The 19,779-nt window shown below is 35.2% G+C and overlaps 1 protein-coding gene across 1 annotated transcript; it reads left to right on the top strand.

The window, feature by feature from the left end:
* Positions 1–2,271: 2,271 nt before the first annotated feature.
* LOC145120102 (root allergen protein-like) lies at positions 2,272–3,125 on the top strand. Its single transcript, XM_079055891.1, has 2 exons — positions 2,272–2,502; positions 2,621–3,125. The coding sequence occupies exons 1-2, from the start codon at positions 2,322–2,324 to the stop codon at positions 2,914–2,916; spliced, it is 477 nt and encodes a 158-aa protein (XP_078912017.1). The 5' UTR covers positions 2,272–2,321; the 3' UTR covers positions 2,917–3,125.
* Positions 3,126–19,779: the final 16,654 nt, after the last annotated feature.

The following is a 19,779-nucleotide window of genomic DNA, read 5'->3' as shown; positions in this document are numbered from 1 at the left end:
TAATGTTCTTGATAAACTCGATCATCAGTTGAGCTATTTCCAATTTCTGTCTAAGAAAGAAAACCCAAGTAAATCGTTAACAATCATCAACAATAACAAGTATGTATATCTTCTTATTAAGAGACTCAATAGTCGAAGGACCACACAAGTCAATGTGAAGAAGTTCCAACGGTTTTATGATCTTTGAATCAATTATGATTGGATGACCCTGACGATGTTGTTTGCCTTGTTCAAAAGTTGCACAAAATGAATCATTTTCAAATTTTAAAACATGTAAACCACGAACAAGATCGTTAAAACAAGTTTGTTTAGATTTTTGAAGTTAATATTAGAAAGCCGTCAATGCCATAACCAGCTGATGTCTAGATATGCTTTCGATAGTAATCACACAAATAGTATGCCCACTATAGGTTTCATGTCGATAGTGAACATACCACCCTTCCTTTTGACATCAACAAAACTTCTTTCATTACTTTATTTGATATTGTGCTTCCTTCCTCATCGAAAAGAACTTGATTTCCTGCGCCAACCACAAGTTGAGATACGCTTATCGGGTTATGCTTTAACCCTTCGACATAAGCAACTCGTTTCACCATAAACTTTCCATTTGTTACAATTCCATATCCTTTAACTTTTAACTTTTGATTGTCTCCAAACTTTACTACTCCAACATTCTCCAATGAATGAAAATCTCTCAAATTCTCCTTCCTCCCAGTCATATGACGTGAGCACCCACTATCGATATACCAGTTTTCGTCATATTTCTCTTCACATAGTACCTGCAGTCAATTGGAAAGATTTATGTCCCCAAGACCTTTTGGGTCCATAGACATTAGCATGGAACTTAGTCTGCAATAATGAAACAAAAATCCAACTTCGAACTTTAGTTTTAATTTTGTCAATTAAATATACTTCATCCGCTTTAGGCATTGAAATGTAATCATGTTATAACAAAGTTTCAACTTTGAGTTTCTCTTTTTGAACCTTTCCTTGTGAAACATCTACTTTTGTTAACTTCTTTCCATTTGAAAACTTTCGAAACTGATTCTTGAGAAGTGGTACCTTCATTCGGAGATTCGTTTAAGTAATTCTCATAAGCCTCACATACTTGTTCTTGAGAATACATTTTTGAGTGAAATTTTCGTCCTTTTCCATCCAACCAATGATTGAGATTTTTAGTGTCATTTCTGGCTTTGATAAAAGATATTTCTTTGTCCATTACTTTGAAAATCCTTCATCTTATTAACATAATTTTTATGAAAAACTTTGCTTTTAGAGAAAAACCTCACATACTTGTTCTTGTTCTTTTTGTTGAGTTTGATTTGAACTTTTCATGTTCATTTTCTCATATACCTTTTGAAAAACATTGCTTTTAGAGAAAAACCTCTTTTATTTTCAACATTCCTTTAGACCATTACTCGAATTATATTGAGAGAAATATTTTGAAGTATGAATTTTTGATGTTTGTGAAAACTTCTTTTCAGAATTTGGTTTATACTTGTATCTCAGATACTTTGTTTTCCGCTTTTTCATTTTGTTGCTTCCAATAAGCCTTGTTTTGAGCTTTCTTTCTAGAAATTTCGTTTTTCAAATCAACTTTCTCACCCTTTTCATTTTGATTTTGAAATTTCTCATTTTGATTTTTGAAAGAAACTTTTTGCGTAACTAATTTTTCTTTGTTTTTTAAATCATGAACTTTTTCCTTTTGATTATTACAATCATTAGGAAAAAAAATTTAATTGTTTTCTTCAGTTTTACTTTCAACTTTTGATTTTTCTGTTTTCACGACCCAAACTTTGTTTATTGTTTTCTTTCAACCTGATTTTGACATGAATTTACTTACGTATTGTGGATGAACTGAAAACTACATTCTTCCTATTTTGAAAATTTTGATTAAACAAGCACGTAATTGCCAAACAATAAAATACATAGCATAGGTACAATATGCCGTGAACGCAAGATGTGGGGTTTTAAAAAAAAAAAAAAAAAAAAAAAAAAAAAAAAACTATATTTGTTGGACCTATAAGATACAATATAAGGTGTTTTCATATATATCTTGAATAATACATACATATATACATATTATTAATATTATATTATATTTTGTAGTTGTCTGGAACAGAAATTCGTTCATGCGCAATGAGTCAACTATGAAATGCGGAAATATGTTTGTAATTTTGTTTGACTATTCACCATATCAATCGCTTTAACTGTTCTTTTTCCAACCCTCAACCCTATAAATACCACCATCTTCACTCATATTTCATTACATCTAAACTCATCATCTTCTTACATATTCTTTTTTCAAAATATAATTGATAATGGCTGTAGTAACTGTAGAGCTAGAAGTCACTTCTTCACTTCCTGCTCCCAAACTTTTCAAAGTCTACAACGACTTCGACACAATTGCACCTAAGGTTGAACCAGAAACTTACAAATCCGTCAGTACCATCCAAGGTGATGGAGGTGCTGGAACCATCAAGAGCATTACATACGGTGATGGTAAGTAATTGCTCCATCAAATTAATAAATAACTTTTAGAATATTTTTGGTTAGATTTTTACAACTTCATGTCAATAATTTTCTCCCTATTAATTTCAACTTGCAAAACTTATCATAGGTATTCCATTCACAAGCTCAAAGCACAAGGTTGATGCTGTTGACACAAACAACTTTAGCTACAGCTACACCATCTTTGAAGGTGATGTCTTAATGGGCATAGTAGATTCTGCGCATCATCATATAAAGTTTTTACCTTCTAGTGATGGTGGATCCGTATACAAGCACACAGTCGTGTTTAACTGCAAAGGGGACAATAAGGTATCCGAAGATAATATTAACCTTATGAAAGAAGGATTGAAGAAGAGCTTTAAGGGATTTGAAGCCTATGCCATTGCTCATCCTGAAGCATACTAATTGATATGGGATCAACATGTTTTGCTTCAATAAGACATACTGTGGTTAGTGTGTGCTCATGATAAAAGAAGAAATTGTTTTCATAGTGTTTTCTTTCACTTCTTGCCTTCACCTAAATAAAGTGATGTCTAGTCCGTTTGTGTTATCGTTGTACTTGGTTTCCGTTTGAGATAACAATAAATGAGCAAATACCACCAGTTCGTTTATTATGTTTGATTCCTCGAATAATTATTCTCATCCTTACACTAAAGTGTATCAATATTCACCACAGCTTTTGAGATGATATACATATGTCCTTTAGAATGGGGTCATTATCGTCGTTCTGTATCTTTAGCATGTAATGTACAACTACATATATTAGATGAAAACGATACTCTGAATCTCTGATAAGTGATAAAGCATGATCCTTAATTAGTCATATAAAAAAAAGCTGATTAGAAGTATAATGATAAATGTCCAAGCTTATTTACGATTCCAAAAAAACGATATAAAACTTTGATTAAAATGTGAACACAACAAAAGAAAAGTGCTTTTAGAGTGGACAAAAGTTGTGTGTAAAAGTATCATGCTGTCTTGCGACGACTGCTGTCGTAATACTATCCTGGCAAATGCACCAGCGCTAAAAGCTCTTTTGCGACAACAAATATTTAATTCCTTTTAAAGACAAAAATTCATATCTAATAGTAAATAATATTTTAGAAATATAACTGTTTTTAGAGATCTCTATGGTCATTGAAATCATTAAATATTTAAAAAATTGATATTTGCATAATGTATCAAAAATCAAATGAAAATTTTATTGATTATCATTTATATGAGAAGTCATGGGTTCAAGTATCGGTAAAGACATAGATGATTATTTACCAATAGGTTAGTTAGTTTGCCATTTAAGAAAAAATCATTTAGCATTGATATGTCATCGTAAAAATCATATAATAATAAAAAATTTCAAAGTAGTAATTAGTGACGGCAAGTTTATTGGTGGCTAGTCTCAGATAGTTTGTTAATTAACTTGAGTTAGTTTGTTTAATGTTAGCTTAATCATAGTTATTTAAGTTAGTTGGATGTTAGGTAAATCCCTTTTGTATATATTAAATACAACTCTTCATCCTAAGTAATAATGAAAAAATCTGTACCAAATCTATAATCTTCTACATGGTATTAGAGCAACAACAGTTGATTCGATCATCTTTTCATATATTTTTCATTCATAGATCAAATATTGTTCTTCAATCTATTCAATCCAAAATGGCTACTCGACCTGCTTCATCTAACAATTCTTCTGGATCTATCAATATTTCTAATGCTCTGTTCTTAATTAGGACCTTCTGATAATCCTAGCACAGTTCTTGTATCAAAGGTTTTTTAATTTGATGGAACTGGCTTCTCTATATGGAAAAGATCTATGATTATCGCACTTTCAGCTAAAAACAAATATGGATTCGTTCACAGATAGGTAGAGAAACCAAATAACAGATCTGAAATGGTTCACCATTGGAACAGAGTGAATTCAATGGTTATTAGTTGGCTGCTGAATTCACTATCTAAACAAAGAGTCAAATACATGAGAGTGTTCTTTTCTTACAAACAAAATACGAAGTTTGGTAGGAACTAAATCAGATAATTTCTCTTAGTATTTCACAAAAATAAAAAGAATGTGGTACGAACTTAAGATGATACATGAAATTCCAAATTGTTCATGTGGATCTGTATCTAAAATTAAGAAATTCCTAGAAGAACAGATATTGATTCCTTGGCTTATGGGACTTAATAATTTGAATAAAGCAATAAGGGGAGAAATATTGACGATGACTCCATTTGTTAGCATTGCCACAATTCATTCTCTTCTTATCCATGAAGAAAGGTAACATGACATCTCAACTAATCCTAAGGTTGTTGTTGAAGAAATGGCAATGAATGTTAACAACACATCCAAGAAAAACATCTAGTGTTCTCAATGCAAGAAATCAAAGCATGTTAACTCTCAATGCTATAGACTGAATGGAACCGTACATATTTCAAGTTCACCAAGCCAAAGAAGGTTTAGTCCACATTTCACAATGTTTTTATAACAGTCAATCTATAACCCATTAACAATACAAGCAACTGATGCAATTATTGAACTACAACAACAACAACAACAACAACAACAACGGATATACACGTTTTGATTATGTAATCACTTATGGTATTATAGATACTGCATGTAATTACATTGACTCTTCTGGTGAACATGTATGTACCATTAAGTCAATGTTTTCTTCATTAATGGATTTTACAAGACCTCATCTGATTGGATTGCCTAATGCTCAATCCGTACATGTCTCACAAAGTGGAAGTGTTCCCAATCATAACACTATCATGTTACATCAGTTCCTATATGTTACTAAATTCAAACAGAATCTTATCTTTATTGCCAAATTACTTCACAACTTAAGCTTTAGGTAATTTTTACTGATGTGTTTTGTTCCATGCAGGCCCCTTTATCGAGGAATAGATTTATTATTGTAAAAATGAGTGAAAAATCTTTACATTCGTGATCACAAGATCTTGAAGCATCCTTGTTTATTAGATCATTCTCTTAATATTTTTTCAATCATGTAATAAAAATGATGTTTCCAATCTGTGGCATAAGAGACTACGAAATCTTCCCCTTTATAAGATGAAATTATATCCTTAGTAAGTAAGTATTGTATTCGTACTAATTTTGATTCATATATTATCTGTTATGAATGAAGACAACACAAATTGTCATTTACAAATAGTGAAATCATATCATCCAATCCGTTTGATCTAGTGAATGCTAATGTTTGGGGTCCATAAAAATTTCCTACTCACAATGGTTTTAGATACTTTTTAACTCTTGTGGATGATCATACAAGATGTACTTGGGTGCATTTATTTAAGAATAAGAGTGATGCTTTTGTTCTTATACAAGCTTTTGTGAAGTGTATTCAAAACCAATTCAATATAACTCTCAAGGCTATTCGCACAAATAATGCTTTTGAACTTGGAACAAATAATGAAGGAGTATATTTCTTTCAAACTCATGGAATTTTTCATCTAAAATCATGTCCTCACACTCCCGAACAAAATGGGTTGTTAAAAGGAAGCATAAACATATCCTTGAAGTATCAAGAGCATTATTTTTTCAATCTGGATTGGGCAAATCTTGCTGGGGAGAATGTGTTTTAATAGTTACATATCTCGTCAATCGTATTCCTAAAAAGTATTAAACAACATTTTTCCTTAAGAAGCATTGTCCAAGCAGACACCAAACTTGTGAATGTTAAAATATTTTGGTTGTCTTTGTTATGTATCCACTGATGCTAGTAACATGGATAAATGCATGCCATAACAGATCCATGCATATTTGTTGGTGGATACACATAGAGAAATTCTTTTCCATCTTCATCAACATTCAAGTCTCCCATGGAGGACTCAAAGCACTAGAAAGCTTGTTAATCTTTTACCCCCTCTATGGTTGTTGTTTTGCTTCCAAACTTTGCATGTAGATCCTTTGGTGGGTATAAAACTAGTTTATGTTGTTCAAATTTTAGACGCTTCTGTTGCTAATCTTGTGTTATAGAAACAAACTTTTGAAGTTCGATATACTTCGTTCAAACCAATTCAACTCGAAATCCTCCATATATCTCTTACCTCCCACTTTACCCGGTTGACAATGAAATAGACGATTTAGTTGTGCTAGTATTTATGCATCACTATCATGTCTTAGAGGGTCTCTTGTCTCAAGTTGGCTATTATAGTCCAAACTTCTTCTCCATGGATGTTTTGCATCTAGGAATCAGTTATGACCAACATATAAGACTTTATTTGTTACACGGTATAAAAGAGTATCTTCATTGCAAGTCAAACAAGCTTTATAACTTTTTCCGCCCCAACCTGATAGACTACTACTAGCTACAAATCCGTTTATTGTCGATAACAATATTGCTTTAATATTGTAAAATGTACAAGCTTCAGCTCCTTCCCGGGTGATTTGGGATCAGGAATAAACAAGGACAACATGAAGGAGGATTGTTTCATGCATAACCACAGTTGAAGATTATAAGTGGTGAGTACGAAGAGTCAAGTGATGTAAGGATTACACAACTTTCAGATGTATATATCACAACCATGTTCCTGCTGGATAGTAACATTGTGGTTCCTAAAAAAATGAAAATGTCATCTCTATGGAGCTTGGACATAGTTTGTGTAATACGGAAAAATAGGAACGATTATAAATTTAACAACGTCGTGAAAAATTCACAATTTAATGAGTAAGGTGAAACTAATGGATTGAAATTGGATTGAAATTATATGTGAAGGTGGTAGTTAATTAGAGGAAAATGACAACCACTTTTCTTAATCATTTTCCACAAGTTATCCAAAAATTAAGAAAATTAAAATTTGACCCAACAAAACTAAATATGAGTTGGACTCACCTACAATCTTAGTGAATGGGTTGCGGAATGAAGACATGCAGTTTCATGGCCTATTAGCCCTATATATTTAAACTTTTAAAAAATTCAACCTCATTTTCACATTCAAGTTTTAGTAATTCATTCTGATGGCAAAAGATTGGTTGAAATATAGTAGGAATTTATAATTATTTTGTTTTGATTATGAAAAAAAAATATTCCAAATCACAGATGGCATAGCCATCAACGATTGTACAACCCTTTAATGAAAAAATAGTGTATCAGTGATTTGTACACACTACAAGAATAACAACTATTAGAGCGGCAACCACTATTAACGGAGACAACCAACATTCACGTTTATTGTTCCCGCTAATAGTAGCCGTCGCCGCTAAAGGCGTCACCGCTGATGCTCTTCAACCACGATCCATGTGAAAGTCTGACTATCCGTCGATCTTGTTCCAAATCCAACGGCTTGGACCTCGTTGTGTGCATTATTAATAGCGGCGACACCAATGGCATTAAAAATTCCTTCTAGGGACGTGTCGCCGAATTAACTCACTGTCGCTGTTAATACTATGGCGTCGATGTTAATACTCTGCGCGAATAATACCCTCGTTTCTTTCCTCTTTAGTTCTTTATTCCAAAATCACTCGTGATCCACCGATTCTCTGCTAACTCTCTTCTTTATTTCTTCGATTGTGCCGGAAACTTCACCGCCAAAACCCCCCAAACCTCCCCATCACCGGCGACAGGCGACCCTATCACCGGCGACGTCCATAGGTGACGTTTTCATCTTCTTTCTTCTTCTTTTCTGTCTGTGTTTTTGCTTTTCTTTTACTTTTCTCCTCTGACCACTGAAAACTCAAATTTGCAACGATTCTTTACCGAAATTTCCAATTTTAATATCGTGATTTGGAGCTCCTCTTGGAAAATCTCGAAATTTGGAACATCACATATGTTCTCAACCGGATTACACCTCCACAGATTCTTCATTACCTTTTTAGTTTTAATTTTGTATGTGGAATGTATATTTTGTATCTGTATGTGTATAATGTACGTACATATGTGCTTTTTAAGAGATTAATTTGTGTATAATGCATGAATATATGTGTATGTGTATATTGTAAGTATATATGTGTATTTGTGTAGTTTTATGTGTATAATGTATGTATATATGTGTATTTCTATAGTTATATGTGTATCATGTGTATTGTAACGACCCAATTTTTCAAAAAAAAATCATTTTTAATTATCCAAAACACAATTCGATCATCCACAAAAACCAGTTACAATTGTTTTCAAAACCATAACAAATACAACTTTATTTCAATATATCAGAGTGTCCCATAAAATGCCCGAGTGAGAGTGCACGCCGCGCCATCAAGCCTTGCCCCTACCCTTGGGCTCAGATGTACCTGAAACAAATCCACAAACTGTAAGCTAATGCTTAGTGAGTCCCCAGAGCATACCCCGCACACAATCCACATAACACATAACATATTAGCTATAAAGCTACACATATCACATAAGCCATGCATACAACATATAAGGAAGCCATGGAAACCCTCCAGGGTCTTACACTGAATGCCACGAGAACCCCCACGTGGTCTTATCTGCCATGGGAACCCCCACAAGGTCTTCCTGCCGTGGGAACCCCCACAAGGTCTTCCTGCCTTAGGAACCCCCACAAGGTCTTCACTACCAAACAAGACATAATGCAAACGATACAAGCAGATATACTAGAATGCCAAGGAAACCCTCCAAGGTCTTATACCAAATGCCACGGGAACCCCCACGTGGTCTTCCATGCAAATGTCATACTATCATATCGCATAATCAATCAACAATATGCATCACATAAAATGGGCCGGCCTTGGTGCCTTAGACCCATTGGTATGGTGAGAAGACTCACCTTGTCTGTTGAATCCGAAAGCTGCTCTCCGAACAGTCCGTAACCACCCGTGAGCACTATAATAACATTTCTCAAGGTTAGGACTGAACACAATCCAATTGAAGAGTCCAAACTCCAAGTCCTCTCTTAATGGCCCAAAAGTCTTCCTTTGGTGTTGGGCCCAAAGTCCATGTCTCATTATCATTAATGGGCCTCATGTCCCAATAAGGCCCAACCATAGAAACCATGGCCTAAAACAGATAAGTTGGCCTACCAATCCAAAACATGACCAGGCGCAATGACTAATGAAGGCCCAAAAGCTTACAAGCCCAAAACAAGTCCAAATCCATCTGATGTGCGTACGCCTAGCGTACCACCCTGGTCCGCGCAGCGTACTGAGTCCCTGGGCTGTACGCAATGTGTATGCTAAGTTACGCCCAGCTTACTAACAGATTAAGCACTTTCTTCCATTAAGTGCTTAATACTCGATTTTCTCACGTCCAATAGTCAGATCTAAGCTCATTAAGACGTCATAGGGCATAAATTTGGCAACTTTATGCCTTTGCATGTCTCATATGTTCCCAACAACCCATTAAGACCTTTCCAAGGGTCTTAATCTATGCACGAGGTCAAAACACCCATCAAGACTTCATTTTTATGCTATTAATGGACCAAAGGACCTCAGATCTAACCTTTTTAGCCTCTGGAGTTGCTCAACTTTCAAGAGGAGGTCCAAAACCAACTAAGGGGACAAAATAGAGAACCCTAGCTAGATCTAATTAATAAGATGGCAAGATCAAACCTTTATACCTCCAGAAGCTCCTCAAGGTGAACTAGATGTAGATTCTTGAAGACCAAATCCACTCCAAGCTTGCTTTAGCAACTCCTCCTTCTTGAATGGACACAAAAATTGCCATAAATGCACTCCTTAATCTCAAAACACACTCTCAAATGATTCTAGGGTTTTTAGGGACGTTTGAAGGAGATGGAGGCTGGTTAGGGTGGAGCTCAATGAGATAAGGATGATTATATAGGTCTCAAGTCCAGAATATTAGGGTTTGCACACCCGTCACGTACGCCCAGCGTACGTGCTGACCCTCCGTGTTAATTTATTTGTGGTACGCTAAGCGTACTCATGAAGTACACCAAGCGTACTTAAGGGACATAAAATGCAATATTACAAATTTCAAGGGCTATAATGGCAATACCTGAATTGGAGTGTTACAACTCTCCCCCACTTGGACTAGACTTCGTCCCCGAAGTTCGTAGACACAAATAGATCGGGGTAATGCTCCCGCATCTCATCCTCCGGCTCCCATGTCCATTCGAAGCCACTTCGGTGTTGCCATTGCACTTTTACAAGCTTTACTTCCTTGTTCCGAAGACCCTGGGTCTTCCTATCCAAAATTGCAACGGGCCTCTAAATGTAGTTCATGCTCTCGTCCACCTGAATGTCATCCAGAGAGATGATCGTGGCCTCGTCCGTGACACACTTCCGAAGCTGTAACACATGGAAAGTGTTGTGAATCTGGCTAAGCTCATCCGGCAGCTGTTGGGTTTTGAGCATTCTAACACTCCTATGGTGTACATGCAACCCTATAAACCTTGGATCTATGTTTTCTCTATTATACATGCAAATATTAACTATTCCAAGGTTTCATCCTAACTAGCATATTATGAAGCACCTATACTACAAAGTTCTAGTTAGATGACATACCTTTTGATGTCGCTTGATGTCTTCAAGCTTTAAGAGCTTAGCCCCAATAGTGTGGAAGCCTCAAATGGAATCACAAATCACCAAAACACCTTGGAAGAACTTGAGAGAATATGTATGCACACTAAAATCGGCCCACTCTTATTTTCACACACTTGTGCCAATTTTGTGAGCCCAGGACCATATTATGGAGGATTAGGGTTATATCCATGTAAACCCTAATACCCATGACCTTTCATTTACATAGGATCCATGGGTTAAAAGCTCCATGGACCATCCATGAAAGCTTAGCCCAACCTAAATGAACTTGGCCCATTCCATATATATAAGAGTCCATATTTAATTAGTTCTTTTTGATCACTTAATTAATTCTAAATTAATTCTAAATTAATTCTTGATCAATACTAATTAAATAATATGATTCCATATTAATATATTAGAACTTATAATATATTAATATAAATCATAAATATACTATTCTCAAAAGACTATCCATATAAATTGTGCCGGTGAAGTGCAACCCAAATGGACCATGCCGGGTCGGGTCAAGTACATACCAAATATAGTTATGGACTTAGACATTAATCCAACAGTCTCCCACTTGGATAAGTCTAAAACTATTATTGAGTATGACTTCAAAACCTAACTGGCAATCGTAGCTCTTAAAGCCGCTGTCGAACTCTGACCTTGTCAATGACTTCTCCATTAGATAATGGATCATATATTCCTCCATTCTAGATATCATATGGACTGAGACATGGATTATAATCATTCTCTCTGTCCATTTGTTGTTTCCCGATTTTCGATTTATGATGACTGACTGATTGAACAAATCAAATCAGTCCTGGCTTGGCCAAGCACTCACATGTGTCATCGCTAAATCATCAAGGGGCCCACAGATATCGCTTTTATCCCGAAGGTAAAAGGAATGGATAAACTTCGACTCATATGGCTTGTTCTACTACTTGTTGCATCATACACAAAGGCACGTTTTATAACATCGAGTTACCAATGCGTTTTCGTGCAATCAAAGTATAACCAACTCATAGTAACAACTCATATCTCTAGGTTTTAAGAATATAAGATATTATCGTCTCATGAGCACTCGTGATAAAATCCATGAAGTGATTCAAATGAGCGTGGGTTGAATCCAATACTCAGAACTTATGAGCACTCATGAGTGTTGTAGCACCACTGTGACAACCGTTAAAATTGAGTCAAGTCAAAGTCAAACAAAGTCAATAAGTCAAAACCAATCGACTCAATTAACCCTTGTATATTAGGGTTTACACTATGTAATTACTGTACAATGCAATATTTTAATGAGAGAAACATTATTTGGAAAGTTCGTGTGTTGAATTTCCTAAGTCTCAAATGCAGTAAACATTGAAACAAAACGATAAAAAAATTATTGCACACTCATCGGGAGTGTGTACGACACTAAAACACGGTTTAACGGGGTTTACAAACCTTGCGTTGTGAAGCCGGACACTCAAATTAATCACAAACGAAACCTCTCTAAATCGTTTTCACTCTATCTCTTTCTATTTGAAATCTCTCCCAAATCTCTCTCAAAAGTTACTTTAACTTTTTGTAATCATTCGGGCCATCCCGACCCTTAACTGGGTCAAAAACCACTTGAAACGGGGTAAAAACGGGTAAAATAACCTTAAGGAACCAAAACCCTCCTATTAGAAGCGAAAACTCTCATGAGAAGCCTCTCAGGACCGAAGCCTCTCAGGACCGAAGCCTCTCATGAGAAGCCTCTCAGGACCGAAGCCTCTCATTAGAAGCCTCTCAGGACAGAAGCCTCGCATGAGAAGCCTCTCAGACAGCCCATGCGAGAGGTCTCGCAGACGGCCCCTTTTTACCGGTTTTTCGACTACGACTTCGTTTTAACTCCGTTTTTTCATTATTTTAACGTGGGATTTTCACCCAAAACTTTATTTTATAAACTAAGGCCCCAAAATATATAAATCCTCAAGGCTTTATAAAAATATATTAAAAGAATTAGTGGTTGAACTAATTATTGAGGGAATATTTGCTTTTCCTTAATTTATGGCAAAAGCAAACCACCACCACCTCACTCCATGATCAGCCACTCTTTCCCACTACTCCTTGTCACCTTAGTGGACCTTTACACCCAATCTCCAGCTCTTCCCATGTTCTAAGAGCTGGAGGATTGATCCTCTCTCCTCATTCTCCATAAAGTTCTTTCATTCTACACTTAGCAACCAAAGGACACTCTCCAAAATTCTCTCATCTTTTCTCTCAACTTCAAGAACTTCAAGGCTTTCTTCAGGGATTTCTTTCTTCAATTAGTAAGTATCTTCATCATTCATATAATTATTACACTCCATTCTACTCAAATCATTGATATCTCACACAAATTCCATCTTATTCGATGTTAGATTCTCGAATCATCAAGACATCTTCTTAGTGTTCTTGGGTTGAACACTTCCTCTCTCTCACTTTCATCTACTGAAACCACATAGGGTGAGTTCATACCCCTACATTTACATGTTTTCTTAAGTTTTAAGGGGGGAATACAACTAAAATCATCAAGAACACAATTAAACTTTTTCTAACAGATTACATAAGAAAAGATGGACTTTAATCACAGACTGTTTTGGTCAACTTAAATATTTTAGTTTTCAAAACTGTTCCAGGTGCAAGTAGTTCAAACTCTTAGCTTTAAAATGGCTACTTGCACATCTCCATATGATGTTTCTACAATTTATGGTGATTTTTACAAAACTGCCTATCATTTCAGAGGCAAACCCGGACCAGTCTGTGATTATGGACATTTTCACCTCTGTTATAGATCACTAAAAATCATGATAAAATTTACGAACAAACTAGACTCATATTCCAAACTCTCAGAATTTGCGGATTTGGATTTGGAGCTTTGATGATTTTTCTATAAATTTTCAAAGAACAGCAACATAAACTGTATTCAACAAAAAGCTGTTGTCAATTTCATTTCACCTTGTAACATGTTGAGCAAGGTGTATATCTTTATGTGATTATATGTTATTGCAATATATGTCATTTTGTCTTAATATATAGACACACATCAGTTTACAAATGGATTTGGACATATTGAATATAAAGAATAACAAGTGATTTTAATCAAAGTACAACCGATATATTCAAACATTTAATAAACTATTTTGAATATAGTTTGCATACATTACTACGTACTACCCTTGGTTGATAAACTATAATAGGTATAGTTTATGAAACATTACATAACACATACATTTAAAAAGGATACATTTATACAAAGGATATTTTCATTAAGCAAGGTACGGCCATACGGTACCAAGTTTTCATAACACGTAATTCCGTTAATGACTTTGTGAGACATTTACTTCAAATTACCATTAAGTCCTGTATTGTAACCAGAGTCTCCTTGAGGGAGAGCGTGATAGTTGTGTATAGATCTATATTGGGTTTGACAAACCCACACCTAAACTGCATGCAACAGTTAGACCGATAGGTCTGGGGTGACAAATGTCATAACATTTCCGACGCCTGAAGAACGTCGTTTCAGGCCAACTAGGTCATAGCATGGTTATAATAACTCACATGTGGTATTAACAAACATAGAATTTACGGGGATTTCACTAAAATCAAACGAGTTTATGTCGATTTAAACTTGCATTGTTTTACTATAAGGAACGAACACTACTTGTACATTTCGGTCTTTGGGTTTTAAGACTACATTTACACATTAAGGAAAATATTGGATTTTCTGGAACGAACACTACTTTTACAAGAAAAGGTTTCATAACTACATACAAAAGCTTATGCACTCACCAACTTAATTGTTGACACTCTTTCAAAACTACTTGTATTCTCAGGAAATCACTAAACAGGTAAACAAGTGCTTTTGAGGATGGGACGCTAAGGCGTCAAACATTTCATATTTTATCAACATATTGTAATTGATTCATAAACATGTAATTCATACAATGATGTAACTTTTTCAATTATATATATGTTGGTTATGTTTACTTTGATCACTATTATAATTGTTGTTATGATACTATACATGAAGTCCTCCACCCCCGGACGTTTCCGCCATCCTTGGTTTGGGGGTGTGACAACCACTTTGTCCACCAACTTGGACCTCTACAAACCAACCCATGACAGTCTTGATTCATATCTACTTCCAACATATGACCGACTGTGGATGGTTTGAATAACTTAATCATTCAGGAAGAGCGACTTAGTTATTCTGGAAGTCAAAACATGCAAAGTGAAACACAAGAATAAATGAATCAAATATGGTATCAAACCCTATGAATATAAATAAACACTTTTATTTATCACCATACTGATTACTCATTATTCATTGTTTCGGTTTTATCAACTTTATACTTGAATTAAAAACACTAGTTGTCCCATGCTCCAAGCATGTACACTATGTTTTTCTTAAACAATAGCTTTGCCATCCACCAAGTATGCACTCTATGTTTGTCTATGATCCTTACTTTGTGAAATAAACCAATTGAACATAATTTCAATGATTCTAATTTCACACTCCCAAATCCTTATCGAAAAATGTGAGAATTTGAAATTCCTATCATTTATCGAAATTTGTTTATATTTTAAACTTATATGCACTGACCCTCCTATAATGAATATGTACAAAGTCACAAAGACTTGTCAACAGTCATTATAAGGTATTCCAATGGAGATCAACTCCATGGAAACTAAGTCTCATATTCAAAGTACATTGCTTTGGACATGCTTCTTGCATTAAGTTTTCTAATCTTACACAGATAACTTCCACCTATGGAGACAACTCCATATTCTCATTTTGACTATCACTTCTGAATAAGAGATGCCTCTTTTCAGAATATGTCAATATGGTCCTTCCAAAATTAGCACTATACTTCCAACTGTCCCTGAGCAACCAATCTTTGGTAAACCTCAGATTGTCCTCGACAATTGCTTAATCATTTTAGTCATATCCAATTCTAGACCTTTTCCCTTCTTAATGCCTCTGGGCATTTGGAAAAATTCAGAAATGACAAATATTATAGCACATGCAATCGATCCTGTACCCAAAGCAAATGGTACACGATTCATGATGTCTCACATAAAGACATGATTCTAGACCAGTCTTTTGCTACAATATTTTTATTTGCCATGTTTTCAAAATTTGACTATGAAGAGGGATGCCGTAATCATAATCGAATTTTGAGAACGCAATATATAGAATTTCCTTAAGTTGAACCAATCCAACATGAAATTCATATATATATTCTTGACTAAAGATGATTAAGGTCTCAATCTAAGCCTTTAGAACTGAAATGAAGTATATCCTCTCCCTTAATTATAGCAAAACAACTTTTTCAATCCCTGCAGCCTCACGAATTGAAACTTTTGTTTTCTATAATTAACATTGCTAACTTGCAACACTAACAATAATTATCATGCTCCCACTAACATGATGATTATTAGCATAACACTTGTGCTCCCACTAGCTTTGACATGTACTCAGAAATCAGCTGGACTTCTAGAAATCAATACTTTATTGACTTTCTTACCAAAGTTCAGATTTCTGATACGAGATGATTTGATAAAACTTTATGAAAATCATACACCTTTCCTTAGATAGCATGCATGTGTGTCTAAACAATTTCAGAACTATGAAAAGGGATGTCGTAATCATGGTCTCAATTGTTTAGACCTTTTGCCATCTGCTTCAAATCTACTTGGTGGAAGTGTTTCCTCACCATCATTTTCATGAATCGGAGAGAAACCTTATGACCCTTAGATTTTATGGTGTATGTGTTCTTATCCATGTGAATCGTCAAAACCATAGTCACAAGACAAGGATAATGACAAATCCAAACTCATATGGACTGAACTTATGCAATCTTAACTTCTTGCCACCTGGCAGTACACGGCATGTCATTGCTTCCAAGTTGTTATGCAACCAATTGAGAACTTTCAGAACTCCTATGCAAAGCCAACTTTAACTGGAATGGGCACAGAATATGTCAACACGATAGGTTATAAACCTCAAGTCGTGTGCTAGTGAAGAACCTCAGGTTTTATTGTTGGTTAGTTCTTGAAATTCTTTTTAGGATCTTTAAGACTCCCACTATCCTCTTGACATGTAAGACTATCTTGCCAAATATTCAAGAGATAGTGCGGATTCTTTATCAAGACAAACACTTCACACAATTGGCCTTAGTTGGTCTTTGTTTTATCTAAAACATCACAACTTACCAATTTCAAATGTACAAGAGTAGGACACTTTTACTCTTACATTTGACAAGTGTTTTAAACCTTTCTTTAAGATATGTCACTCAAGTTACAATCTTGGAGTATGACTCTAAGAATTGTTTTGGAACGAAGTATGACTCATCTTCCTGATCTAACCATTTCAACAATTCATGACTCCTCTTCTTAGTCATAAGAATGCACTAAGATGACCTTTAGAGGACTAATTGTGATATGATTTCTAAATCATTAAGATGATCACAAACATGATACTAAAGTACTCTCCCATCTTTTCAGATTTGAGAAACTTTTATCTTTCTGCCTAATTTGATTCTTCCCATTCGTTCTTCCATACATTGAGACTTTGTCAATGTTTCAGAATTATACTTAAACTTGTAAGTATAACCATATTTACTAAACTTTAGTAAATCAAATAGTCTTAACGAGCTTTGTGGTGGACATGACCAGTGCACAAGAATGTGTACTCGATCCCTTTAGTCCTTCACTTGACTCACACATCCATGTGAACAAGTAATTAGTCTTGATTTTCCAATGCTTGAAAGTTCTCATTCATCATACTATTCAACTTGCATGATTCCAAGTTTCGGTCCAATTGAAACTTGGGTGATGAGGAACTTTCCTGATTTGGTAAATTTAGACACTCCCACAAATGAAAGAATCAAATCCATTTTCCAATATTGCTGTCAGTGGAATCATATAAGCAACAATTTCCACAAATGCCATTGTAAGGATACTTCAAATAAATAAAATTAAACAATTTTCTTTTATTTTAAAACTTTGCGGAAAAACTTATCCTTACAATCCACATGGAAAATTGTTGTTATCTATTCCTTAGCAATATATCATAACTTCTTAAGCAACTGCTCAAAATTCTGATGCGATTGAAATCCACCTTCGCGATCAGAATCAGCATATACTTCCTTTAAGATTTATCTCTATTCTTTGATTCTTAAAACATCAACATGTGACCCAGTCACATCATGTAATAAGGATCTCAGAATAGAACTTAACAGAGTTAGATAATGGGCTCTACCTGATGTAGAGTCAAACTTATTGACTTTAACATCTTTAGGTAAATTTGGCAGCTTTGCAATCAACGCCCCTTCCTTTGGCAAAATAAACATATGGACCCTTTGGTAATGGTACTATCTCAGACTTAGCCTTTCTCTTTACCATTTGGTCAACCAGGTTGACTATGGCCAATCCCTTTCCATTGGGAAGAGAATGCTTTTTCTGGATTTCCAGTGTCACCATTGTCACTGTCCATAAAGTTTTTGGGAAGTTGATCTTCTAATCAAATTTGCTTTACTATCGTTCCAAATCATTGCTGATTCAGCAGCACCAAGCAAATAGATATGATCATTAAGGTTCATGTCATAGTCTGTTTCATAGTAGTCCCAAAGGAACTCACTATGTGACTTAGAAAGTGATTGAACATCCAACTTTCTCAAGACTTTGACACCCAACTCTCCCGGCTTGTCAATATGTGACTTCATCTCTAAGATATGATCACACATAGACCTTGCTTGCCATTAGGGCTTGAGTGACCTTGAACTTGTGGGTTAGGGAGAATAATTGGAGGAGGTGGAGGAAGAGAAGTATGACTTCCATGAGCCAAACTCGGGAAGTCATATTCATTAGGAAAGCTTGGTTTGGGAAGATCATTGTTGTCTAAACCAGACATCAACAATGGGAGAAATTCACGTAAAGTTGATTTAAGTCCTTAATATAACACCTAATATGATATATTAAGGCTAGGACCCAACAAACTATTTTATTACTTGGAAGAGGGATGTCGTAATCCAAGCTATAAAATATTTGAAGGTAGGTGAATGACGACTCACCAATTTCCACCAAGATAAACGAAATGTATTATTAGGTTTTAATTGGTTTTGAAACTCCTAGATTCTTTTGAGATTCATTGAACTTTTCAATGGCATGTTTCAATCTCGAGTGTGCCCTTCAGGTTTTGTGACTGGGAAGCCGAGGATCACAAAACAAGGTATGAAGTAACCATGCAAATATACTTGGTACCCTTAATATTTACCCCTCAATCGATGTGCCGGTTAACCACACACGCTCCAACGATACTATGATAAACATTAAGTTACCCTTTGCCTACCTTGTTAAGTCCAGGTTAGTGTGTCGGTTAACCACACACGCTCCACTAACAGCTTAAACAAAGTGCAAAGTGTAATTGCATGGATTAGCACCTTATTCACATTTTCCTAAGTAACTAAGATTGGGAATTTATAAGTGTTTAGTTACTTAGTATTTATCATTATACTTATAATGAAGGGAGAATTATAGTCCTTTTCCTACCTGTTCGGGTAACGACCCTCCACCGGTCAAGGAAGCGGTGGGTGAGAATGGACACCCATTAAACTGCCATTTTATAGGCAGTAACCTTATACCCCCCTTATAGACCGGCTTCGTGAATGAGGCCTACTAATGGTAAGACGACTTGCTCTTATACATATAATATATTAAACTTTTAATATTATAATAGTATAAGGGTGTATTTTAGACATTTAAAATACTTGGTAGTTTAATCTATTAATTAAACTATA

The sequence above is a fragment of the Lactuca virosa genome, chromosome 6, assembly GCF_052849685.1.
Source record: "Lactuca virosa cultivar CGN04683 chromosome 6, Lactuca_virosa_CGN04683_v6, whole genome shotgun sequence".
In the NCBI taxonomy this organism is placed as follows: Eukaryota; Viridiplantae; Streptophyta; class Magnoliopsida; order Asterales; family Asteraceae; genus Lactuca; species Lactuca virosa.
The sequence above is the reverse complement of the archived record's forward strand: the minus strand, read 5'-3'. Positions and strand labels throughout refer to the sequence as shown.

Coding starts and splice junctions, on each gene's coding strand:
- LOC145120102 (XM_079055891.1), top strand. CDS start 2,322: ATGGCTGTAGTAACTGTAGAGCTAGAAGTCACTTCTTCACTTCCTGCT. Junction 2,503..2,620: donor GAGCATTACATACGGTGATG/GTAAGTAATTGC, acceptor AACTTATCATAG/GTATTCCATTCACAAGCTCA.